General features: G+C 49.3%; 9 protein-coding genes across 9 annotated transcripts; 5 read left to right on the top strand and 4 right to left on the bottom strand.

Moving 5' to 3' along the window:
- Window positions 1–62: 62 nt before the first annotated feature.
- M437DRAFT_44799 (uncharacterized protein) lies at window positions 63–5,971 on the top strand (the record flags this gene model as incomplete). Its single annotated transcript, XM_041020969.1, has 6 exons — window positions 63–256; window positions 304–456; window positions 507–603; window positions 652–1,134; window positions 1,192–1,440; window positions 1,493–5,971. The coding sequence occupies 6 exons, from the start codon at window positions 63–65 to the stop codon at window positions 5,969–5,971; spliced, it is 5,655 nt and encodes a 1,884-aa protein (XP_040881275.1).
- A 1,363-nt stretch (window positions 5,972–7,334) lies between these two features.
- Window positions 7,335–8,322, bottom strand: M437DRAFT_45011 (CRAL/TRIO domain-containing protein; the record flags this gene model as incomplete). The annotated part of the gene is made up of 3 exons (XM_041021007.1): window positions 7,335–7,824; window positions 7,892–8,182; window positions 8,240–8,322. 3 exons carry the CDS (start codon window positions 8,320–8,322, stop codon window positions 7,335–7,337), a joined length of 864 nt encoding a protein of 287 aa, XP_040881274.1.
- Window positions 8,323–9,612: 1,290 nt separating this feature from the next.
- M437DRAFT_83193 (uncharacterized protein) lies at window positions 9,613–11,133 on the bottom strand (the record flags this gene model as incomplete). The annotated part of the gene is made up of 2 exons (XM_041027888.1): window positions 9,613–10,910; window positions 10,959–11,133. The coding sequence occupies 2 exons, from the start codon at window positions 11,131–11,133 to the stop codon at window positions 9,613–9,615; spliced, it is 1,473 nt and encodes a 490-aa protein (XP_040881273.1).
- A 349-nt stretch (window positions 11,134–11,482) lies between these two features.
- Window positions 11,483–11,814, top strand: M437DRAFT_83192 (uncharacterized protein; the record flags this gene model as incomplete). Its single annotated transcript, XM_041027887.1, has 2 exons — window positions 11,483–11,506; window positions 11,569–11,814. 2 exons carry the CDS (start codon window positions 11,483–11,485, stop codon window positions 11,812–11,814), a joined length of 270 nt encoding a protein of 89 aa, XP_040881272.1.
- A 958-nt stretch (window positions 11,815–12,772) lies between these two features.
- M437DRAFT_45197 (uncharacterized protein) lies at window positions 12,773–15,618 on the top strand (the record flags this gene model as incomplete). The annotated part of the gene is made up of 2 exons (XM_041021038.1): window positions 12,773–13,232; window positions 13,286–15,618. The coding sequence occupies 2 exons, from the start codon at window positions 12,773–12,775 to the stop codon at window positions 15,616–15,618; spliced, it is 2,793 nt and encodes a 930-aa protein (XP_040881271.1).
- A 401-nt stretch (window positions 15,619–16,019) lies between these two features.
- Window positions 16,020–18,230, bottom strand: M437DRAFT_44708 (uncharacterized protein; the record flags this gene model as incomplete). Its single annotated transcript, XM_041020951.1, has 4 exons — window positions 16,020–16,708; window positions 16,766–17,927; window positions 17,984–18,106; window positions 18,171–18,230. 4 exons carry the CDS (start codon window positions 18,228–18,230, stop codon window positions 16,020–16,022), a joined length of 2,034 nt encoding a protein of 677 aa, XP_040881270.1.
- A 959-nt stretch (window positions 18,231–19,189) lies between these two features.
- M437DRAFT_74082 (uncharacterized protein) lies at window positions 19,190–19,687 on the top strand (the record flags this gene model as incomplete). The annotated part of the gene is made up of 1 exon (XM_041026173.1): window positions 19,190–19,687. The coding sequence occupies one exon, from the start codon at window positions 19,190–19,192 to the stop codon at window positions 19,685–19,687; it is 498 nt and encodes a 165-aa protein (XP_040881269.1).
- Window positions 19,688–20,357: 670 nt separating this feature from the next.
- Window positions 20,358–20,759, top strand: M437DRAFT_44581 (uncharacterized protein; the record flags this gene model as incomplete). The annotated part of the gene is made up of 2 exons (XM_041020927.1): window positions 20,358–20,619; window positions 20,680–20,759. The coding sequence occupies 2 exons, from the start codon at window positions 20,358–20,360 to the stop codon at window positions 20,757–20,759; spliced, it is 342 nt and encodes a 113-aa protein (XP_040881268.1).
- Window positions 20,760–21,417: 658 nt separating this feature from the next.
- On the bottom strand, window positions 21,418–24,990 carry M437DRAFT_44584 (large subunit of L-aminoadipate-semialdehyde dehydrogenase; the record flags this gene model as incomplete). Its single annotated transcript, XM_041020928.1, has 2 exons — window positions 21,418–24,792; window positions 24,844–24,990. 2 exons carry the CDS (start codon window positions 24,988–24,990, stop codon window positions 21,418–21,420), a joined length of 3,522 nt encoding a protein of 1,173 aa, XP_040881267.1.
- Between the last annotated feature and the right edge of the window lie 47 nt (window positions 24,991–25,037).

Below are 25,037 nucleotides of genomic sequence, written 5' to 3'. Positions count from 1 at the left end.
AACCAGAAAAGAACACTTGGGAAGAAAACAATCGAGGCACAGACTGGAATGAAATGTTTCTGATGCTCACGGAACTTTTCGAGAGCCAAGCCCTTCAACACTCTGACAGAAATAGAGTACTCGCCATCCTGGCAGTCCGATCGATTGTTTTGCACAACCAAAATCCTAGCCAACTTGAGCTCGGAACCTCTTTCTTAGCAGAATGGTGCCTAAAGTACTTGCACAGTTCTTCCCGAGAGCTACGAGTTGCTGCAGGGTGAGTTCAGATAAATGAGGAGCTTGACTTGTTACTAACAGAGGCAGGCGAACAATGGCTGCTTTTCTCCGTGAAGGATTGCCCATCGAAATTCGGAACAAGAATCGACAAGTCGCTCTGAATTTTCTGAGAGCACTGTCATCGAAGGATATTGTAGGTCAACACGAAACATTGATATTGGCTTGGGGCCGAGTAGCAGTGTAAGTTCCGCCTTTTCTCTTGGCTCAGTATGAGATATTGACACCAGTAGGGTATGCGGTGAGAAAGAGCTCAATCTGGCATTGCTCAGGCTGGTCGACTATCTGGGTCATCCAAATTCTCTGGTTTGTTCTCTTGCTTTCAGCGAGGTATGTAACGTATTGCGATCGCTTTGAATTCTCTAACAGTCAACACAGTTGGAGGATATCGCCGAGACGCTGTCTCTCTCACCACAGACACTTCTCAAACCATTTTATCGCAGCATCGCTGTCGCTGTCATTCAGGATCTCACTACCAAACCGCAGAAGGCTCAGCAGCTCTCCGAATTCCTAGGGATGAGCGTCAGTCATTTTCTGCTGCTGACACAACGAGATACCGTGCCTTTTCTTGTCTTGACAAAGAAGAAGGACATACTACAGCGAATTGCCTCGGCTCGTAGTGCAGAGACTAGCATACAAGACATTTGTCTTCAGCCGCCTGCTAATCTTGCTGTCGTGATATCTACGTTGCTCTTCCAGTCATCAAGTGATGTAGAAGGTAACGCAATCAGATGTCTTGCTGAAGTTGCTCCTGGCATTCAGAGCAGCGACCTGGGAAGTCTGATCAGATCAAATCCTGTTCTCATCGCGTGTGAAATGCTCAAGACTGCGGGAGACGAAGATGAGTCGAATGCATCTAAGGTAAGACTTTGTGTTAAGTGTTTCTTTCCCCGATTCTAGACTCAAGCGTTTTCACAGGCACAACAAGCCATCCAGATTTTCACTATGCTGGTCGAAGGGAAGCCAAGTCATACAAAGTCGAATGCCAAAGCCAATCGTATGGTTATCAGTTTCTTCGAAGCACATATTTTGGGCATCATGACCGAGTTCTCCAACTCAATCGACAACACCCTGTCATTGTCACCATCAGAAAAGCTTCGCTGTGTTAATGCAATCGAACAAATGATCATATTAGCTAAGAGCAAGGTCAGCGTAGCTCTTCCTCAGGTATGTTCACTTACACTTTTGCAGATCGTACCCATGGCTTACATTGTTCTAGATAAGAGCGTGTCTTCAGAGCGCCATTGATCAGCCCAAACTTCAAGAGTCAGCACTTTCTGCTTGGCTTACTCTAATCGGTGTTCTAGAAGGCGATGATGTTGCTGACATGGTTGATCATACCTTCGCGCTCGTGGCTCAACATTGGGATAGCCTCTCCTCGCCTCTGCAATTGAAGATTCACGACACTATCAGTGAGATGGTCAAGACTCACAGCAATGTGATACGGGAGAAGCTCATGACCATACCATCATTGGCTTCGATCCCGTTGATGTCCAAGATTGGTCTGGAAATACAGAGGTTGAAAAAGGACGAACGTCCCGACGTCCATCTGCGTGCCTTCGCTAAACGATTGCACGATGAGAATGTCGCGATCGTTACTCAGGGACTCCGCGAGCTAGTCCCATGGCTCGGCGAAAACCAAGGCTTTGTTCATGAGGCAGCTGTCAGCGAACAACCTAAGGCTGCGATAGCCGATGTAATGCGTGCTTTGTTGGATGTCTGCACAAAGTATGCTGACCATGACTCCACAGTCGTCGATCTGAGTGCACAATGTATTGGTATCATTGGCTGCTTGGACCCCAACAGTGTCGAGATGAGCAGCAGCAGAAGACAGGTGCTCGTGCTTTCGAACTTTGAAAAGGCCTCTGAGGTTATCAACTGGGTCGCTATCATGCTCGAAGATGTTCTGGTACCAGCATTCAGATCATCCACGAACGCACGCGACCAAGGTTTCCTAGCCTATGTCATGCAAGAACTGGTCCGATTTTGTGGTTTCAACGAAGCCGCGACTGCGCGCATGAGGCCATCTCAAGCCGGCCCTGCTTACAGTCGCTGGGCGGAGATGCCAGAAAACGTCCGGAATACGCTCACTCCCTTTTTGAGCTCAAGATACTTGCTAAACAGCAGTTCGTCCGTTCAACCAGGGAAACGAAACTACCCTGTCTTTACCAACGGTAAACGTCACAGCACATGGCTTCGCGAATGGGCTTACGATATGATGTGGAGAGGTAAAGGCGATAACGCAGAAATGGTTTTCCCCATCCTGGCACGCATCATCAATCGACACGATATCTCGATTGCTAGCTTCCTGCTCCCGTACGTGGCACTCAACATCGTTCTTGGCGGTACTGTGCAGGAGGCTAAAGACATTGGAGTTGAAATGCTGACAGTCTTGTCCACTGAATCACCTGTTGAATCTGAGAAGGAGGCGCTTCGTCAATGCAGCGAGAATGTCTTTGCTGTGTTGGATTACATGTCGAAATGGCTACAGGAGAAAAAACGAACAATGGCCGCATACCGAGCTGCAGCTTTGCGAGCTGGTCATGCACCTTCAGAGTTGGAGGAAGTCAAAGACGTCGGCCAAATTGAAAGTGTCGAGAGCGTGATAAACTCCATTCCGGCAGACATCATCGCCCAACGTGCTATGGAGTGCGGCTCATATGCTCGTGCTCTGTTCCATTGGGAGAGCTACATCCGAAGTGAATCTCGGAGACAAACCAATCAGAACGCCAAAGAGCACGACGCAATGTTCCAACGTTTGCATTCTATCTATTCTCAAATAGACGAGCCGGACGGTCTTGACGGAATTTCGGCACACCTCAACATCCTTAGCCCAGAGCAACAAGCTTTCCAACATCAGAGAGCAGGCAGGTGGTCAGCTGCACAAAGCTGGTACGAGTTCGAACTGATTAAGGAACCCTCCAACACAAGCCGTCAAATCGATCTTTTAAGCTGTCTCAGAGAATCTGGTCAGTATGATCAAGTGTTGCGTTATGCATCGTTTTACAAAGATAACTCGAGTCAGAGCGACAAAGGTACACTCTTGTCGTACATCACAGAGGCATGTTGGACTACAGACAGATTTGATACCCTCAAGGACACTCTCGCGGGTCTTTCGGAAGATGGCCAGACCGATTTCAACATTGGAGTCGCCAGAGTGCTCCTCGCCATGCAAGAGAAAAACCAAGATGCAGTGTCAACCATGGTCAACAGACTTCGCAATATCGTGGTCAAGGGCATCACCTCCGTCTCTGGGAGCTCGCTACAGGCTTGCCATGATGTTCTGTTGAAACTCCATATTGTGTATGAGATAGGTGCACTCAGTGGAGCGATCGATGTTCCTGCTGCTCAAGATCCAGCTGCTACATCAGTCCTTGCGGTTATGGATAAGAGATTGAACGTCATCGGATCATACATCTCTGACAAACAATACTTGCTTGGCATACGACGTGCAGTCATGCGATTGTCGAGCGTCGATTTCTCGAGCGTCAGCATCGGCAGTTCATGGCTCACAACCGCTCGTCTTGCTCGAAAGACCAATGTCTCAACCGTCGCACATTATGCTGTACTCAACGCATTCAGCTGCGGAGACGACGCAGCCAAGATCGAACATGCTAGACTGCTTTGGAAAGACAATCAGCACAGACAAGCCATTCAGAGCCTCGAGGGTGCCATTGCGTCCAATACGTTCGCAACTTATGACCAGAGGATGGTGGATACCAGTAATCCTGAAGAAGCACAACAGAAGCAGAACATGCTTTCTGCAAGAGCGCATCTGCTACTTGCCAAATGGCTGGATGCTTCTGGACAGACACAGGCAACAAAAGTAGTAGGCAAGTATCAGTATGCTGCCAGACATTACTCCAGATGGGAGAAAGGTCACTACTATCTGGGCAAGCATTACAACATGCTTCTCGATGCTGGAAAACTTCTTCCTTCGCACAAGCAGTCTGAGCCTTTTGTTTCTGGAGAGCTGACCAAACTGGTCATCGTAAACTACTTGCGGTCTGTACCATTTGGCTCCAAGTACTGGTATCAGACAATCCCAAAAATCATCACACTCTGGTTGGATCTTGGCATGGATTGTATGCAGAGGACCAGGAATGATGTCCAGGCTGATGTGACCGCCAAACGTTCTCACTGGCTTGATGCGATTCACAAGCAAATGAGGAAATACTTTGACCGTATACCTCCATACATCTTCTACAACGCTCTGCCTCAGATGATCTCGCGTATCACTCACCCGAACCCCAAAGTCTACGAAGTGTTGGCAATGATCATTCAGAAGATTGTTTCGACCCATCCTAGTCAAGCACTTTGGTTCTTGCTAGCGGTCTGCAAGGCCACTGCATCGGATAGAGCAAGCCGTGGCGTGGCCATCATCAACAAGCTGAAAGACCCTAAGAACAGGCCGAAGAGCGACTCGGCTAGTTTTGACCTGAGAGTGATGATAAGTCACGGGCAGAAGCTATCGGATGGTCTGCTACAAGCTTGTGAGATCCATATCGAGACACGGTCAGCGAACGTCAGTCTGTCCAAGGATCTGAACTTCAATCACAAACTGGCTCCCAATCCTCTTGTCATACCTCTGGAATCTACCCTGACAGCCAATGCTCCTGTGGTGCAGGACGCTTTCCACATCCGTAAGTTCGTGGCATTCGCTCAGGAACGCATTACGATACAAAGCTTCAGCGATGAAGTCCTGGTGCTCAACTCTCTGCAGCGACCACGTAAGTTGACAGTCAGAGGATCGGATGGCAAACAATATGGACTTTTGTGCAAGCCAAAGGACGATTTGAGAAAAGATCAACGCCTCATGGAGTTCAATACAATGATCAACAGAGCACTCAAACGAGACACGGAGTCGAGCAAGCGTCGTCTGTACATCAAGACATATGGTGTGACGCCATTGAGTGAAGAATCGGGCACCATCGAGTGGGTTGAAGGGATCAAACCTCTGCGCGACATTCTTCTCAAGTTATATCAGCGAAAGGGTGTGCAACCTAATTACAACGAACTACGAGTCTTCCTTAGTGAGGCAAGCTCTAATCCGGCTAACGTGGATATCTTCACCGAGAAAGTACTCAAGGTTTTCCCATCCATCCTTCATGAGTGGTTCACGGAGATGTTCCCCGAGCCTGACACATGGTTCGCTGCTCGCTTAAGATATGCTCGCTCAGCAGCAGTCATGTCTATGGTAGGACATGTCCTTGGACTTGGTGATCGACATGGAGAAAACATCTTGCTCCAAGAAGATACTGGTGGTGTCTTCCATGTCGACTTCAATTGTCTATTCGACAAAGGTCTCACATTCGAGAAACCAGAACTTGTTCCTTTCCGCCTGACACACAACATGATCGCGGCAATGGGTGCTTACGGATATGAAGGACCTTTCCGCAAGTCGGCTGAATTGACACTGGGCTTGCTCCGTCAACACCAGGATACTTTGATGAACATTTTGGAAACGTTCTTGCACGATCCTACCACTGATTTCATTGGCAAGAAGAAGAGGACTACGCCTGGAGTGCCAGAGACACCGCAAGAAGTTCTCGACTCGGTCAGTGGAAAGCTCAAAGGATTCCTCAGAGGAGAAACTGTGCCATTGAGTGTGGAAGGTCATGTAAATGCTTTGATTGGACAGGCCACTGACCCGTGGAATTTGTGTCAGATGTACATTGGTTGGTGTGCATTCTTGTAGAATATTTGTTAAGAGAAAGGAGTTCTGCTTGGATGGGATAGATCAAAAGTGGTTAGTGCTGCATAGAGTAGGGATGCAGTCCTGCTGCTGTATGTTTTGTTTTGCATTCTTTTTTGCTTTGTCTCAAAAACACTATTAACCAGAGCAGCCATAAAAGCGATTGACAATGTCATGGCTCTTGCATTCTTTGCAGCGAGCCCCGTTTGTGGATGAATAGCATTTCGGTTATCTGTCAAAATGCACAATCTTGTTATCATTTGACCTTCCACGATTGAAATCCTCTCTTCTCAGCAATCTCCGAACGCTTGACCATGATATTCTAACTTGTAAAAATGCAGAGTAGTGTCTCAACTGAGACATAATCCACTGAGAGACCAAGAACGCACGACTCTCACTGGCTGAAATTCTAGAAACGGTATCACTGTGAATTTCTGCAGCTCGTAAGTTCAATGAATGGCTGGCGAGAGAGGCGAGCTTCTGTCACTTTCAGTTTCACTAAAGTGAAACTCCTTGCAATCTCTTCCAACACCGATTCCTGCATCTCCTTCCGAATGCTAAAGTGAGTCAGTAGCATTCTGCTGATTCACTGTCTGAGAGTGATAGACAGTTCGAGGATCGTGCTTACTTTTTCCTTCACTGCCTTGAACGGAACCAAATAATTTCGAAACTTCTAACTCTGCTTTTCCTTGTCCAACTCTTCTACCAATTCGTTTTTCTTCCTGTGCAGCGACGTATTCTTCTTTCTTTTTTTGTGCGTACTGACATATTCTTTGCTGGTGCTTGTTCTACTTCATCGCCACCTCTTGCATTGGCATATTCTTTGCCGGTGCTTGTTCTAATACCTTTCTATCTCCTGCATTGACATATTCTTTGTCGGTGCTTGTTCTCACATCACTAAATCCCTCCCGCACTGGCATATTCTTTGCCGGTGCTTGTTCTAACACCTTACCACCTTCCGCACTGGCATATTCTTTGCTGGTGCTTGCTCTACTTCATCGCCACCTCTTGCACTGGCATATTCTTTGCTGGTGCTTGTTCCACAAGATGTATCCCAGACGGCGCAAGATAGTCCATCCACCGGCTGTTCACACTGACATGGTCGATATGATCCTTTTCACCGTGCGCCTAGGCCAGCCGATGGCCGAGCACATCCAGGAGGTCAAGGATATCATCAAGAAGTACTCTGATAAGCAGCCCAAAGAGCCTTTTGTTGATTTGCTCCAAGACCACCTCATCGATAGGATCCCACCGGCTCACAAAGGCCAGGACTGGGGTCTTGTCTACAAAATAGTTCGGTGGATCCTCCGCAAGGAACGCCTAGCCCGCGAGCAAAGTGAAAAGTCGTGAAAGGCATGACATCGAATCAAATAGCCACCTCCTTGGCAGCAGCGGCATCAGCAACAGCATCTCTAGATGTCTGTTGGTCATACAAGGGCGTCACACCCACAGCCTCCAACTCAGGTCCCTGACCACCATACTCCTTGCCCACATCAGTCCCTAGGTACTTGTGCAACTCTTCACCATAACTCATCCACTGCATTTTCTGGATCGTCTCTTTAGCCATAAACACCTGCATAGCGCCAAACATCCACTGCATCACCAACGGCACATTTACAAAGTACTTCTTGGAGAGAGTCTCTGGGTAGTATGCGCTGAAAAGTTGGATGGCTTTTTGGGAGGCAGCTTTTACTTCGGAAGGTTGGCGGAGGAAGGAGACGCGTAGGTAATCGTGGATTTGGAGGGCTTGGTGGGGGTCGGGGCCTTTGTTGTAGTCGGGGATGGGTATGGTGGTTGTGGAGAGGGAGAGAGATTGGACAGTCAGCTCCATGAGAGCGACACGCCAACGGATAAATCTGAAGTAAGGCAGATAGGTCAGTAAATTCCTTTCATCCCTTTTCAAGCCTTTGTGCCAGTACTCACTCGTCCAAATCTCCAAATGTCTTTTTGGTATCCTTGACAGCACCGTAGATATTAAACGTAGCAATATCCACTTCATTAGGACTCTCGGGTACATTCTTGAGTTTTGTGATATAGCCCAAGCCTTGGAACTTAGTCTTATCAAAGACTTGATTCTTAACTTCTAGCGGCTTGAACTCTTTACGCCATTTCAGTGCTCCTACGAGTTGTTCGCAGGCTTTGTTGATTTGGTTTTGGTTTGCGCGGAGGAATTTTTGGAGGATGAGGAGGGTGCTGAAGGGAGAGGGTTTGCCTCTGTGATTACAGTCAGTGCCTCTTCATAGCCTGTAGATGCTGGGAAAGACGACATACTCCTCAGTAGGTGCAGCAAGCTCAACCCCATACATCTCGGCATATCCAGCTTCCTTGATGAGGTCGCCTAGCCTCGCTGACATCTTGAGCAATGCATGGCCCTCGGGAAGGTCATTCCAGTCTGAGCCGACCTTCTTGACTGCAGCTTCTACTTTGGCATTGACCTCGACTCCAGTGATTTCTGCTGAAGAGTGAGCCTGCTGTTACTAGTGCCATCTGTCGATAAGATAGAGACACACTGTTGGCGTCTGGACTTAGCAGAGAGATGTCAGTCATGTTTGCTTATTGCGGGTGGTTTGAGTTCTGGAGCTATTGCGATTGATAAGATGTGACGCGTGAGGCGGCTCGGAAGTCGGTATGCTCGAATGGGGCACACGTGCGTGTATTGATTAGTGAATTATATTCCAAATAGTCCAATATTGCCTCAACAATATCCGATATGGTCTAGTGGCTAGGATTTCTCGCTCTCAAACAGTACTTCTGTACGATCAGGTCCGAGGAGGCCGGGGTTCAATTCCCCGTGTCGGAACGACTTTTTTGCAGCCATCGATCTATCTTGTAGACAATGTTCGGCCTTCAAAGAGAGTCTGAAAGTTGTTTTGCTTTTTTGCCATGAACTAAATCCCTAGGAAGTTGCACTCTAAGCGTCTCGAACCTCGATCTCCTCTTTCGACGCTTTGAGGGTCTCCCACGCCGAAATCTTGCAACACTTGCTCTATCGAAATGCACAATGTTGTTCTCTAGCGAGAGCTTTTCCACGGAAACATGGGCCAGCGGTCTCAGTCTGGACACTGCGTTCTTCCTGAGGAAAATCGTGCATTTCAAAAGCTGCAGCTTTCTATTTACATCCTCTCTGTGTACTTAAGTATTAGACGAGTATAGCTATAGAAACGCATAATACCAATGAGGGATAAGATAGTTTCCCTTGAGAGATAACAAGCTGTCGACTCTCCATGGACGGGCCTCTGGATCTAGAACCAATTGTGCCTTTTCACAGTATAAATTTTGTTCTTCCTTATAGTTGGAGCAGAGTAACAGCTACAGAATTTGATACCCAGAGACAAAACAGGAAGCTCCATTGAACACACCCAGTGTACCTCACTCCTAGAAGACGAGGGAACAAGAAATAGTATAGTCCGTAGACGATTTGCAAGCGGTCAGGAAGTCAACGGAGACGAGGGAGCCGTAGGGTAAGTTCAATTTGATGTCGCTCATACTCAAGGAAATTACAGACTGTCAACAACAGCTGGCCCTTTGACAGTCATACACATGCTCGATTACCAGTCCCAGCCCTTGTCATCTTCACGAGAGGATGGATACATTGCAAAACAAGCACTCTCGAAAACCTCCTCACTCAAGCTCTTTTCTCCCTCCTAGAAGAAAGCAGGAATACAGAAGTCAGTCTCGGACTCCCAGGCCGACTTTGATACTCTGCGCATGTTCATTTCATCTTCAGCCAGCTCGCGTGCAGGCTCTTCGTGTGCAGACTCGATTAGCTCGTAAGTAGATTCTTCGTATGCAGAACGCTCTTCCATGAAAGAGTCTCTCAGGGGTAGCGGAAGGATTTCCATACTTGAAGAGGCAGAGCACAGAGTCGAGGCGCAGTCGCTCGAAGCTCTGTTTCTAGACAAGATGGTCCAGTCAAAGGTTTCGTCGTCACACTCGATCATGACAAGATCAGAGAAACAATCATCGATAGGTTGATCGACCCAATCAGCAACAGGTTCACCGTTCCAGTCAAGATAAGGTTCATCATTCCAGTCACCAACAATATCGTAAGGCCAGTCCACGACGGGCTCGTCAGACCACTCGACATCTAGAGCGAAGGCCTGAGGATTGGTTGGTTCGTTGTGCATGAGACCTGGCATCCTGCCTTCCTCACAACTACGCAGCGACTGGAAGGTACTCAGAGAGACTCCTTCACTTTCGTGATCGTCCTTTTCACGATACAGGGTACACCTTGCCGGCTGTGATGTCGACTCGAAGTGGTCGTACTCGTTTGGTCCCATGTCGAGAGTTGAAGAGATGGTCAAATCGAATGGATCAATTTCACGGAAATATGGTAACTTTGCTGCCACAAATGAAGAGCCGACATTGTCGTCTTCTTGTGCGCTTAAACCAAGGTATGAGTTCTGACCGATGGGTGTAGCAGGGGGAGATATCCACGACTTGACAACCGAGGCGTCGGCTGAAGCATTGAAAACAACCTGCGAACCATTGTTGAGTTCTGGTAGGTGCACTTTGGGTGTCAATGGCGTGAGAAGACCAAGTTCGGCCGCAGTCATAAGAGACGTTGGTGGGGATGGAGACGGAGTAGCTGAAGTTTTCTTGACTGGTGGAGAGAACCTGATCTCAAGGTTTGACCAGTCCGTGTTAGAGATGTGTTGAAGACGAGGCACAGGCGTAAGTCTTGGAGACATCACTGGGGGTGTCCACTTGACCAACTGCATGGGTGAAAGGTCGAGATCCGGTAGCTGAACATTGGAGATGTGCTTGTTCGTGCTGATGACATGATCGAAGCGAGTTGACAGATCGGCATCCAGGGTAGCAAGCTGAAAATCGATGAGCTCTTTTCTCTTGTACTCCCTTGTCCTTTTACGTCGCGAACGGCGGCTGGCGAACCATTGCATCTTGCGATCCTGAAGATGATTCAGAGGCTCGAATTGGTTCCCTTATTGAGGTGAGTATATTGTCTTGAGCACAGTAGACATGACATTACTGTTTGGATGCCAATCAGAAGCGACAGTCACTGAAGGATCCATCATCCAGTTGTGATTGGATATAGAAGCGTTTGCGGCATCTACACAAAGTTGGTGTAGTCTCTCTCTGCGGGTCTGTCGTCGGGTATCTTCATAGTTGCAGCGCTTCTGGATGGAAGTACGGTTACGAGCCATGCAAATAGGTTTTGTAGGCAAAGGATAGGGATAGGGGTAGTGATGAAGATCAAGGTTGATGATGTACAGGGCAGCAGTGTTGGAGAATGCTAAATGCAGACTTCTTTACTTTCACTGGAGCTCGTCGTGCCTTCCTCATTTGACAATATCGAGGTGTCGGCTCTAGGAGCACGTGGCTGGATTCACTGCTGCCTACCGTGGCTCGCGACTTCCTCATTTGAGTCACATTTCAGGTATTTATTTGGACATCCAGCTTCACTTCTCCATCACACCTTCACACCAACGCATCCATCACAAGCATTTGTCACACATTAGTAGATCCAATTCTTCACTTGATAACCTTACCAAGATGTCACCTTCACCAAGCAAAAGAGTAAGTTTTGCACTCTCTTTGCACATTTTTTTCTCTTCGACGATGAAATTGACTCTTCCCAGCGCCGTCAAGATTCTCCGTTTGCCGCTGCAAATGCCGCGTTTGGAGATCTCCAGGACATGCAGTCGGTTCTCGTCGAGCGATTTGAGAAGCTGGAAACCACCCTCAACTCCATTAACGAACATCTCCGAACCATCGACAATCGCCTTGAATCCATGGATGTCCGCTTCAACTCTCTCGATGCACGTTTCAGCGGTCTTGCTCAGGAAAGCACACTCAACTCTCTCTTCGAAGACATCCGCGGTTAGTTGCCGACACAGATCGAAGACACCGTCCATCGTATCATCAGTCTCTGGTATGGTCCGAAGCCCAAGCAGGAATGAATCGCTTGGAGACACGGTCAGAATGTGTAATTTTGCCAGAACGGTGGACATGAGGATGGGTTGTCGTTCTGTCAGAGCAATACGGATGATTGACTGATCGACATAGCGTAATGACGCTTTTGGGAGGACCTCAGAACACGCGATGGTCCATTCGATGGCAGCTTTTCGGAACTCGCGGAGGATTCTTGACACAAAGAGGGCAGTCGGATGCGGGGTGAGGGAGATGATGTCACAATTGCTACCACACGAGGATATTTTTGGACTCTCAACGGCGAGCATACCGGGGTTTCACATGCTGGAGTGAAGCAGCAGGAGCAGAGAATGGTGAGATGATAGCAGTTTCGATATGCGTGGAAGAGCAGAGCGGCAGCGGAAGTATCATGTATCAAGATCGGCATAAAAGAACAGTTGTGGCTTGAAGAATTCTGTGTCGGATGTGTTTGTGAAACGCGTAAGTGGTTCCTGCAGCTGTGGTCTGAGCGTGCCAGGGTCCTGTTGGCCGACGGTTTGGTACGCGTGCAGTCGTCACCTTTTTTCTTTCTTGGTCTTGTTGAATCACAGCGCCGCCATCCCATCTTTCGCTGCGAGCCATTGTTTCGTGTCTTGCCACGTATTACTACCCTCGAGCCCTGCGACTCTTTCCAGCCCTCTGCATCCTCCATCTGATCCGATCCACCTCGAATCTCTCTCTGGTATCCGCCTTAACAGCCCAGGTCCCACATTCATTTCACCCACGTAGATCCGACAGATCGCCAAGGCACACGACTCGTTCCTGACCGGCAGTCATCGTTTCACAAAGAGCTTGGTACGAGAAGCCGTTGGTCGACATAAAAGCTACCCTCTTCGCTCTTCGCTCTTCGCCCGAGGCTTGCTCGCTATTGACATGTCCTTGAGGCGTACCAACTCTCAACGTCTGTCTCGCCAGGGCTTCTCGCCTATCCCAAACGACAACATGAACAACGGTGACGCAACTATCGACATTCCCTTGCAGGAAGTCCACTCGACTGCTCAGAGGAATGATAGCAACACCCCTCTAGCCGGCAATGGTCTCGGCCTCACAAAGACCTCGTCACGCCAACCTCCTCGCAACATCGCTGGACGACGAGCCAGGAGGAACATGGGCGACTCTTCAGTCGGCTACGATGGAGAAGAAGACACGCTCAATCGTATGGGCAGAATTTACAACAAGATCCTCAACTTCAGTATCGTCACTCGCTACTTTGTCTATGTCTCACCATTGGCTCTCTGCATCGCTGTCCCCATCATCGTTGGAGCCACAGCTGCTCCCCATGCAAAGATTGGCGGCGTCCCAATCGTCTGGTTCTTTACTTGGATCGAAATTGGTGAGTAATCGTTCCGCTCTCTGCTTGCCCACCGCCGACTGACTTTCGATTAGTGTGGTTGAGCTTGTGGGGCTCCAAAATCGTCTCTCACTTCCTTCCCTTCATCTTCCAATTTGTCGCTGGTGTGGTCAGCTCGGGCACTCGCAAATATGCTCTCATCATCAAGGCCCTCGAAATTCCTCTGTCTCTGGCAGGCTGGGCCATCACCTCTCTGGCCACTTTCATCCCTCTCATGTTGCGCAATCCCTACGCTCGCTCCATCAACCAAGGCGAAGCACACTGGATGAACATCGTCAACAAAATCTTGGCCGCTGCCTTGGTTGGTACCCTCGTGCTATTGATCGAAAAGTTCTTCATCCAGCTCATCAGTATCAACTACCACCGCAAGCAATTCAACGCCCGCATCAAGGAGTCCAAGCGCAATGTCTATCTGTTGGGTCTGCTCTACGACGCTTCCAGAACCCTTTTCCCTGCCTATGAGGTCTTTGCCGAAGAGGACTACATGATCGCCGATCAGCTCAACCTGTCCATGTTGGGCGGAAAGAGGAGGGGCAATCACAAACGCGGCGGTTCCACTACCCCCTTCCGCTTGTTGCAGAACGTCGGAAGATTCGGTGACCAGGTCACTTCTGCCTTTGGAAATGTCGCTCAGGAAATTACTGGAAAACAGGTCTTCAATCCTAATAGTGCTCACTCCATCGTTACTGGTGCTCTTGAGAGAAGACGTACCTCCGAGGCTCTGGCCAGACGCTTGTGGATGTCTTTTGTCATCGAGGGCAGGGAAGCCCTGTACGAGGAAGATCTTGTTGAAGTACTTGGTGAGAGCCGTAAGGAAGAGGCAGAGGAAGCCTTTATCATGTTCGACAAGGATTGCAATGGTGACATCTCTCTCGACGAGGCTGTTCAGCAGGTCATCCAGATTAGCCGTGACCGCAAGGCTCTTGGAACCAGCATGCACGATGTCGACCAAGCCATCAACGTTCTGGACAGACTACTCATGGTTATTGTCTCTATTATCATCATCTTCACCTTCATTGCTTTCCTCAACAAGAGCTTCACCACCACCTTGGCTACTGCCGGAACAACTCTCCTCTCTCTATCATTCGTCTTCTCCGTTACTGCTCAGGAAGTTTTGGGATCTTGCATTTTCTTGTTCGTCAAGCACCCTTACGACATTGGAGATCGTGTCGACATCGGTTCTGATCATCTCGCTGTCGATCACATTTCCTTGTTGTTCACTGTCTTCCGTCGTATCAGCGGCCTGGAGGTTGGCAAAAGCGTTCAGATTCCCAACAATGTACTCAACGGTCTCTGGATTGAAAACGTCAGCCGCAGTAAGCTCATGAAGGAACAGCTCACTCTGGACGTTAGTTTCGATACAACATTCGAGGACCTTCAACTTCTCAAGATGGAGCTTCTCAACTTTGTAACCGACAAGGAAAACAGCCGCGACTTCCTTCCTGATATTGACGTTGAAGTCTTGGGAACTTCCGATATGTCCAAGTTGCAATTGAGAGTTGAAGTCAGACATAAGGGTAACTTTGCCAACGAGACACAACGTGCAGCCAGACGCTCGAAGTTCATGTGCGCACTAGTCCAGGCTCTGCGCAAGGTGCCTATCAACGGTCCCGGTGGTGGCGGTGACGCTCTTGGTGGCCCCGCCAACCCATCATACTCTGTTTCTGTCTCGGATGGATGGGCTGTTGAAGCTCGTGAGGCTTCTGCTGATGCTAAGGATAAGGCTAGACTTGTGCCTACAAAAAAGGTCGAGGAAGCCTTGAGCCCTACTCAGACACGTTCAAAGCACTCAGGCACCGGCCCTCTTGGTCTCTCAGCAAAGGAAACAGCCATCGTAGATAACCTACACTCTCAAGCACCTGGCCTGGACACCACACGCGAAGAACCTTGGATGGAAAACGGCAGCAGCACATTAGACGAACGCTCGAACTCCGACCGTGCCCAGGACATTGAAGATGTCAGAGGCATGCTGCGTAGAGAAACCACAAAAGGAAAACGCCGCCCTTCAGACCGCCCTTCTCAGCAGTCCAATATCCCAGCAATTAATGAACCCATGCCTCCTATGGCATACACCGGCTATGCTCAAACAGCAGAAGCAAGTCTTGACGTCGACGACTATGAGCAATACCGCACACAAGCACAAGGTACTCAGGGCTTGAACCTCAGCATCCCCAACTCTGGACCTGCACTACCTACCAGCCCATCAGCGTACGTGCAAGGAACAAATTACGTGGACGCAACCAGAACGACATCTGGCCGCCAACAATCTGGTCAGAATGTTGAGATGAGTCAAATGGGCCGAAGTCCCAGTAACCCTTATCGCCAGCCGTCTACAAGGCAGGCCTCGCACCCTTATGACAGTGACTAAGTTCATATGATCACATGAGGATATGAAAAACTTTGGATTCATGGTCGGCTTGCTTCCATGGTTCAAAGAACATTTGCTTTGTTTTTACAGCCTTGTTTTCTTGCATACGCTCCTTGATCTTTTATCGGTTGGCAAATCGCTGACTATTTGTTTTCCTGTACATTCGAATAGCATAGAAAAGCACGGGCACAGGAGTTTTTTCTTCGTAGCATTTTCAAACGGATAGAAAGGGCATCAATCAATGTTATTTACATCGTTTCAAAAATATTCAAGGATTGTTTTCAACGTATACGATCGTCTTTGAAGATGGCTCAGATGCAATATGAACAGACACGCTTTGCAGAGAACATGACTCAAGACACACGGGAATCAGACCAAAGACAACCCACTAGCAGACCCCTTTACAGATACCCAAAATCCGAAGTCCTAAAAACAGGATCCTCAAAGGGCAAAAACGAATTCGCAAGCCCAAAATCAGGCATCATGAAGGAATCATCCCTGTTACCAGCAGCAGCACCAGCATTCGCTCCCATATTTCCAAAATCGGTTTGAGGTCCTGGGGCCAACATGTCCATCTGATGAGTTGCTGCTGTGTTATACTGAGCGTCGTTCATATATTGAAACCCGCCATTGAAGAGTTGGGCAGAAGCTTGTGTGGGCGTCCTCATACTCGCCTCGACCATTTTTTCCAAACCCTCGGACATGAACCGAACCAAGTGGTATTCGCCAGTTGGCATGAGACGCAATTGGGCGACTAGGCGGTTTATTAGGTCATGTACGTGTGTGCGTGACACCAAGTCATTGTCGTATTTTGTAGTCATTTGGAGCAGGAAACCGCAGGCAAAGGCAATCATGGTGTGCAGGTAGTGTGGCATGCCTACGAGGCCTGCTCGCATGTCTGGGTCTGAGAGAAGGACTTCGACGATTGTGCGGGCGGCGTCGACGGCTTTTGCGGCTGAGTGCCGGAAGTAGTGGGGGACTGGGGCGTTTGCGAGGCCGCGGAAGATGTGGGAGTGGAGGTGGAGGCGGGCGAGGTTGGAGTGGAGGAGGACGCCTTTCGAAGGCCAGTCTCCGATGTCATCGCGTCGTTCTGTTTGTTGCTAGATTAGTTATTGGTGGCTGGAGGTGAGACTTGAGTGTGACTTACTTAGATGTTGATACCAGGTCTCGACCCAACGATCAATCTGGCGGTCGAAAGAGGCAATGTGCTCGGTCAAATTCTGTGGGAGTGTTTGTGTGTCTCTGCTGTGTCGTTCAAAGAACTCTCTAATAGCACCCATGATGACCATCAACGCGACTTGACTAGCAGTCCGTCGATCCTGCTCCACCGCCACGCGGACTTCGAGATATCGCTCCCAGCCTTGCAGACTAGGATCATCGATTCGTATCGTTGTTGGTCGACCATAGAGAATGCTCAAATGCTGATCACAAATGTATAGCAAATACCATAGACGAAGACAGTCTGCGGCATCTTCCGACCCATCTTTGAGCACTCTGTAATAATTAGAACTCAGATTGATGCCCATGGCGCGCCTGATTGCATGCCCAGACAACGTGTAAGAAATGTCGCTCAGCCAATAGGATCCTATACACATGGCTCGCAGGTATTCACGATCGATGCGACGCACGAACATGGATTCCGAAAGCACTCTTTTCAGCTCTCGGCAGCATGGTCCAAAGAGTTGATTACTATTTGGATCATGCAGTGCAGCGACAGTCAGGATTGCGTTGGTCAGGGCTACTGATCGCCGCCGTATGGATTGCAGATCGGTGAATTTGTTGGCGATGCTGTAGGCATAGTGGTCCAGTCGCCCAAGGTATAATTTGGTCAATCTCTCGGCTTCTTCAAGAGACACTATGCCTTTGGAAACCACGTCCGAGCCTTCATCTGCCTTGTTCTCATCTCCAGAGTTTTCAGCCCGTAGTGAACGCAATCGCGTAATCTGATACAGCGACTCGATCGGGACATTTTGTAAAGACTCGGTCTGTGGTGGTAGTTTGGGAGAATTGTCGCAAGAAGGACCGACGTCTTCGACTTTCTCAACCACGGTATCATCGTAGGGTGAAGTTTCCTGTTGATCTTCGGCCGAGGAGGTTGCTCTAAGTGGTTGCAGTGCGGGCATGGATAGCCTTTTCAGAATATCCTGAACGGCTACATGCATGTTTGAAATATCGCGATGCATATCATCCTTCCATTGCGATCGCTCATTTATCAAGGTTTGCAGACTTTTGTTTAGAACACACGAGAGGCCTCGTTCTATACAGCGCCGACATGGTGGTTCCCCATTGTTGTCCATAAGGCATTTGATCTGGTCAGACATGAGCGATCCAGGTCATAACGTCAGCAATGGTCAGTCAAGGTTACCTTTTGTTTGCGACAAGCAGCACATGCTTTGACCTTTCGTGATATCTGGGGTCCATTTGGAGAATCCTGTGAAGGGCCTTGTGGTGGAGACATTGAAGGTGCGTTAGTGGCACTTCGGGAACCCTATACACGTCTTTGCATGAGTCTTTCTCGTACCACCTTGTTTCCGTTGCAAGATCTGAATTACCGAGTTCATGTCGAGTAAGCCTTGAGCGGCGTTCGCCACGGACCAAGATCGCTTTGACATGTCGTAAGGATAAGACAGCTGAGCAAGTTCAATACTGACAGCTGGAGTAGCTTCTTAGTGTCACGCGTCTCATGTCGTCGTTTCACGTCCCGATCTGATCAAAACCGCATAGGAAGAAATGTAGAAGTAGAAAGGTAGCTTCCCCAGTGCTTCGCCGAGGGCTTCGAGACTTGGTCGTGCCCCCGCGAGCGGAGTGCATTGTTGCAGGATTGCATTGCGGAGAAGACTTGGCGAGATCGGTCAACATTAACCGACACGGCTTGTTTCTCGGTGCACCTCTCCACTTCCCTCTCTGACTTGTGATGGAAATCGATTCATGCCGTTGGCTCAAAACTGCTACTCATGTGCTACCTAGAGCTCAGTATTCCATTCAGCTGGAATCAGGTGCTGGCAGTGTCCCACCTGATACGATACAACATGTGATGTTAACGGCATGCTGACATGAGAAGCTATGCGGGCAGTGCATGCATCGACTTGTCGACGTCTCCAGCTTTCTCAAGTGGCAGTGACAGAAACAATAGCTAGCTGAGATTGGTGTCAGCTCAAGAGTTATGTGAGCTTTTCTTGTACATGCAGGACGCCTTCGATGCTCAGCCTTGCACCATTCTTCAATCCTGGGGTCCTACCGCGACAATACGCATGTATGGCTGCTTCGACTCTACGATACATGGTTATACTTATGGATTGACTCTTCGAGCTGAACAAATATGTATATGCAGTGAGCATGTCTGACCTTACACCAGAATTTTACGTAACAGCGAGAGTACGAGATGGAGGAGGTGGCTTTGCTGTTGGTCCAGTCAGCATACCAACAGAGTCAAGCAACATCAGTATCACGCCGAAACCTCCAAGTATATAAAGGTAGGCCATTGCACGCTGAAGTTCCCATCATCACAAGCACAATATCCGCAATTCAACAAATCACTATCGTCCAACACTCAAGCAATTTCTCCATCAACATGCTCTACAATTCCGTTTTTGCTTTGGCCATGGCTGCATCAGCCCTCGCAACTCCCGTCATGATCAAACGTGACGTCTTCGACTGCAACGTCGCCTATGTCTCCTGCATCGCAAACCCATACCAAACAGAGAGTTACTGCAGCGACACGCGCAACACCTGCGAAGCCTGCTGGCAAACCGAGCAATCCTGCAGAGTCACTGCCGACTACGCCAAAGGCATCCAATGTACCGTAGATGCCCAAATCTGCTTCCACACTGCCGAGAACCCTGCTTCAGTGTATGGCGCATACGATTGTGATGCTGCATACAGCACTTGCACCTCTGCTCCAGACACCAACCATGCTTTCTGCGCCGCTCAGCTTGCTGGCTGTAGGTCTTGTGAGACGCAGGAGAATCAGTGTCGTAGTGCACCTGGCGCCAATCAAGCTGGTTGTTCTGCTCAGTCGGCTGGCTGCTTCAGAGATGCTGTCACTTCCAACGGCACTTATTCTGGTTAAGAGCACAGTCAAGAGTTGAGTGTTTATTTGAGCTGGGAAAAAGCGATGGGAAGCATGAGGCTTGATGATATACGCCCCTTACTGTCTCTACTGTATGTTCTGGTGGAAATTGGCATTTAATTCTCGGTTTGCATCTGTAAGCTCATAGCAACATAATACAAGTTCATAGTCTAGTCCATACTAAGAACTGTCCGTTTCCCAGTGCCGACTGAATTTATTACCATCCCAAGAGCATCTCTCACGTGCATTCAAGAGCCAATCACAAAGCTGAAAGGTCAGCATATTTACAGAAGGACCGAAGCGCTGCGAGAATGGAATGTTTCGGCGGCTGCCAAGAGCAAACTCGATATTTCTGGAAGTGGCTGTCGCGTGAGCAGGTAATCGCATCTTCTCTAATTGGCTTACCGGAGGGCGCTCCGTCCTCCAAGTGGCTGGTAGTGGTAATCGCCTTGTACGCTATTGGTCAGTCGCAATCGGCTGAACAATACAGCCCTCATGATTGGGCAACAACTATGTCATAGTAAACAGCTTACTTTCTCAAGCGTCGATATAAATTCCACAAACCACTCATACCAATACCAATCATTACCACTCATCACACATTCATCCAAGCTTTCTCGAACCCTCAAACAACTCTTTCCAACCTTCTACCACTTTACCAACAATCACAATGTCTGCTCCCGTCGCTGCTGTCCCCGTCACCTGCTGTGGTCGCGAAGGCGGCTGTGTCTGCGCAAAGGAAGCAACCTGCTCCTGCGGCAAGCAACCCGCTCTCCACTGCACCTGCGAGAAGGCCGCCACCGAGAACAAGGTCGACGGTGCTCGTTGCTCATGCAACCAACGCGCTGCCGGTGCCTGCACTTGCTCGCGCTCCTCGCAAGAGAATGCTAAGCCCACTGGTTCCACCTGTGCTTGTGGCAAGAGATCCAAGGGTGAGTGTCTTCTCTTTACCGCCCTTTCGTTTGGCAATTTGCTAACTCTGCGTCTTATAGATTCTTGCTCTTGCAATGGCACCGAGACCGGTGCTGCCGGCGATTACCCCCACGAGACCGATTTCACCACCAAGGCTTAGAGGGCTTCCACTAGCTTGACGACCTGTCCTTCTTTTTCACCGTCCGAAATTCTTGAACTCGTTCTCGCGGTTTTTATTATCGATTTGCTTATCCTTGTTGACTTTTTCCATCGTCAGCATGGGTAGCTTTACACTTTTTGCATCATGACCTACGGCAGGTCTTTATGGCGTTCAGGGGATAGGCTTGATACCAATTGGAAGGGGAGGGAATATAAACTCGAAACATTCTTGGAAGAGGGAAGGGAGAGAGAATACAATCCTTCTTTGGGATTGAGAAGAGAGACAGACACACATCAGACTTTTTGGGATCAAGTACACGATCATCACAATCAGAATTCATTTTTAATTGACAATCATATTGTCTCCATCTCAATTTTACGTGACTACGATTTGTTCTTTAGTGGCACAGCACTGTATGACCTTCTGTTGCTCGATTGCGGCCTCGGAGCCCGAACATACTATTGAGAGCGGTATGCGTCTATTGCTCGTTGGATCACAAGTTGATCGACGGTCATTTTGCTCGAGTCAATAGAATGTGCAACATATATGGCCCAGTCAAGTGACCTTAAAAGTTCAATATGTTATCTGTAAACATCATCCATATATGCTTTGCAAAAATTCCTTTCTATGCTTTTGTCTTTGTGTTATACACAATCATTTACGCAGCACCGCCACGTCCTCCAACACGATCCAACGCCTCAATTTGCTCTTGCGTAATCCTAGCCTCGGGGAGAGTCTTGATACCCTTCTTTGTAGGCTTAGGCATGAATCCTCTAGCGATAAGGAACGAAAGGTACTGTCCCACAATATCCTCAGTAACAGCACTGCCAGCAGAAAAGTCCTGGCCAGATCTTGCTGCATCGGCCTTCAACGCAGCAGCAGCGTTTCTGTCATCCAATTCGGGTGCTTTGGTGCTGCCGGGAAGATCGCCGGTTACCATGTGGTACAGGCCGAGAAGAGCGTGCTCTTCTTTGCCTTGCTCGACGAACTTTTCGACGGCGTCTCTCCACTTGGGGAAGTCGACTTTGGGGGCTTCGTAGCCGAAAGCTTCCAGCGCGGCGAGGTATTGGTTGAAGGTCAGTCTGGGGTGGCCAGTGACATGGCAAACAACCATGGGTGCAACAGGCTGGTTGAGTGCTGTGGCGATGACAAGTCTGGCAACGTGGTCGACAGGTACCATGTTGATGGTGTTGGTGATGTCGGGTCTGGAGCCGACTTGCACGCAGCCCTTGAGCATGCGGATAAGGAAGTCGTCGGTGTTGGTTGTGCCAGTCTTGGGGTCACCGAGCACGTAACCGGCACGGATGATTGAGCCAACAAGACCTCTTCTTCCGGCTTCCTCCATGAGGCGTTCAGACACCCACTTGCCTTGACCGTAACCAGTAGTAAGACCTTGTCTACTTCCCTCCATGTCATCAGACTCGCTGACACCAGCAGCACCCGAAGCAATAAGGTTCTTGGACAGCTCGACGTAGTGGTCAGAGTCGAGAGCACTTGTAGAACTGACGAAGGCCATCTTCTTGGCTTTGCCAGTTGCACACAGCTTGATTGCCGAAATAGTACTCAGCACGTTGGCAGACTTCAGAGATGAGTAGGGCTTCAGCCAGTGCACAATGGCACCGTTGTGAATCACAACATCAGCTTCCTTGGCGACACGGTCATACACATCTTGTTGCATGCCGAGCAGAGGTTGTTCCTGCAAGTCACCAGTGACACACTCAAGATTCGAAGCCCATGAGTCTGTCCAAATGCCATACGCCTGGCACGTCGCCTTGACACGCTGCAAAGCGTCCTCTGTCGACTTCGCGCGGACATGTGCAATGACCTTGTTGCCCGACGAGAGCAGATCACGAAGAATGTAAGATCCCAAGAATCCAGTTGCTCCGGTCAAGAAGACGGTTTGTTGCTTGGCCGATTCTCTGCTAGCAGATTGAATCTTGGCAGGGATCTCCTTGATCAACTCGGGGAGGCTGTTCGAATAGAACTCCTCCTGGTCTTCAGTCTCGGGAGCCTGTGCATCAAGACGGAGGCCGACGGGATTCAGAGAACGATCGATGTCTCCAGCGAGCTGTTGGAGAGTAGGGTTCTTTGAGATGGCACTGACTGGAACAGTAACATCAGGCCACTTCTTACGAATCTGAGATGGGATTTGAACAGCAGCAATACTGTTGCCACCAAGGTCGAAGAAGGGAACATTTGAAGGAATGCTGTCCGCTGCATAACTGCGAAGGTAAAGAGCCCAGATCTCAGCAAGCGCTTTCTCTGTGTCGGAACGAGTGGCAGCGTCCTGAACAGGCTGGCTCGATGAAGCAGCAAGCAGTTCCGACTTCTCAGGGAAGGGAAGTGCTCTCTTGTCAACCTTGCCGTTGGGGGTCAGAGGAAGTCTGACCATAGGAATGAAGAGGGTCGGAACGGCGTAAGAAGCCAGCTTCTTCTTCAGGTGCTCTCTGACGTCATTGGTCAATGTGTTGAACATCTTCAGTCTCTCTGGGATGCTCAAATCATCGGCGACATTAGACTCGGCCTCACCCCTTGATTGCTTCCAGGCTGACCACTTGTTAAGGTCAGGAACGTAGTAGCTGACAAGAATCTGCTCCTCTTCGTGATCGCGCTTGACCAGAGTGACGTTCTCTCTAATAAGAGGATGCTGAGAAAGATGAGTGTCGATCTCACCAAGCTCGATACGGAAGCCGCGAATCTTGACTTGGTCGTCTGCTCTGCCAGTACACTCGACGTTACCATCAGCAGTGTATCTTCCCAGATCACCGGAGCGGTAAAGTCTGTCTCTTGGGCCCTTGTAGAACTCTCTCCAAGGCTCATCCTTGCCGGCATTGGCAGCCTTCTCTTGGTCCTCCTTGACCCACTTCTCGTTATCGACGAACCAGTTCTGCACAAACTTGGAGTTGGTGAGCTCCTTGAGCTCGGGACCGAGGTAGCCCTCTGCCAAACCACCGGCTCTGACATAAATCTCACCAATCTCACCAACCTCACAGATGCGGTCTCTGTTCGAACGATCGACCACGAGCAGCTGAACGTCGAGCATACCCTTTCCAGCAGGAATAACATCACCCATCTTGTCGAGGTATGAAGCGTCTTCGGACTTGCTAGGAATCTCATAGAAACTGACGGCTCTTTGTGTCTCGGTGGTACCGTACATGTTCTTGATGCGAACGTTAGGGGCCAGATCTTGCAATCTACGGCAATCTCTCTTCAAGAGAATGTCACCGACAAAGAATGCCGAATGCAATGAGTTGACCTTGGGTTCCAAGCTACCGAGAAGAATTTGACCCATGGCGGGAGTGAGATGAGTGACGCTGATCTCGTTGTCGCTAGCCCACTTAGCTAGTCTGTCGAAGGTGATGTCCTCAGCAGGGGGCACAATAAGGCGTGCACCCAGGAAAAGAGGAGTGAAGATATCGCGCTGAATTGGGTCGTGAGCGATACCGCTGAGCATGGAAAAGTGGTCCTTCTCGGACAAGCCGAAGCGCTCCTGCATCCAAGGGAAGTAGTATGCTAGCGAAAAGTGGCGACCCTTGACACCCTTGGGTCTTCCCTCTGAACCAGAAGTAAAGGATAGAGTAGGGGTTGAGTCCGGGCCGACAACAACATCAGGAAGTTGAGCACGAGATTGCTGCTGAGCCTCAAGGCAATCACGACCATCAACGTTGCCACCAATGACAGAACCATCGTCCTGTAATTGCAAGCCAGGAACCTCAGTTCTGAGTCTCAGGTTCTCCTGAATGTACTCGCGAACGGTAGCGGAAAGCTCACCAGCTTCTTGAGAGGCCTTCTCGATGACGACCAGAGCGCGAGGCTTGGCAACATCGAGGTAAATTATTTGGCGGTCTGCAGGGTACAGAGGGTCAATGACGGAGAAAGTAGCACCAGCCTTGAGCACACCCATGACAGCAACGACCAAGTCAACACCACGGTGAGCGTAGACCATGACAACTTCACCTCGTTGCACACCGCTGGCCACAAGGTGATGTGCCAGGACATTACTGGATTCGTTGATGTGCTTATATGTGAAGACCTAGAAAAGTTTAGTGTGGATGCAGTCGGAGAGGGGAACGAGGGCGATTACCCTCTTGGGAGAGTTGGAAGAGGCAGTTTCAACAACACAAGTCCTTTCAGGGTGCTTGTTTGCATTTGCAGCAAAGATTTGGTGGATAGCACCTCTGTAGTCACTCCAATGGAGGTCCGAGGTGGGGTTGGGTCTCGGGTCAGCCATTATGCTGGATGCTGAAGCTCTGTTAGCATGTATCACAGCTGCGAGAG

Source organism: Aureobasidium melanogenum (assembly GCF_000721775.1).
Source record: "Aureobasidium melanogenum CBS 110374 unplaced genomic scaffold scaffold_6, whole genome shotgun sequence".
NCBI lineage: Eukaryota > Fungi > Ascomycota > Dothideomycetes > Dothideales > Saccotheciaceae > Aureobasidium > Aureobasidium melanogenum.
The sequence above is the reverse complement of the archived record's forward strand: the minus strand, read 5'-3'. Positions and strand labels throughout refer to the sequence as shown.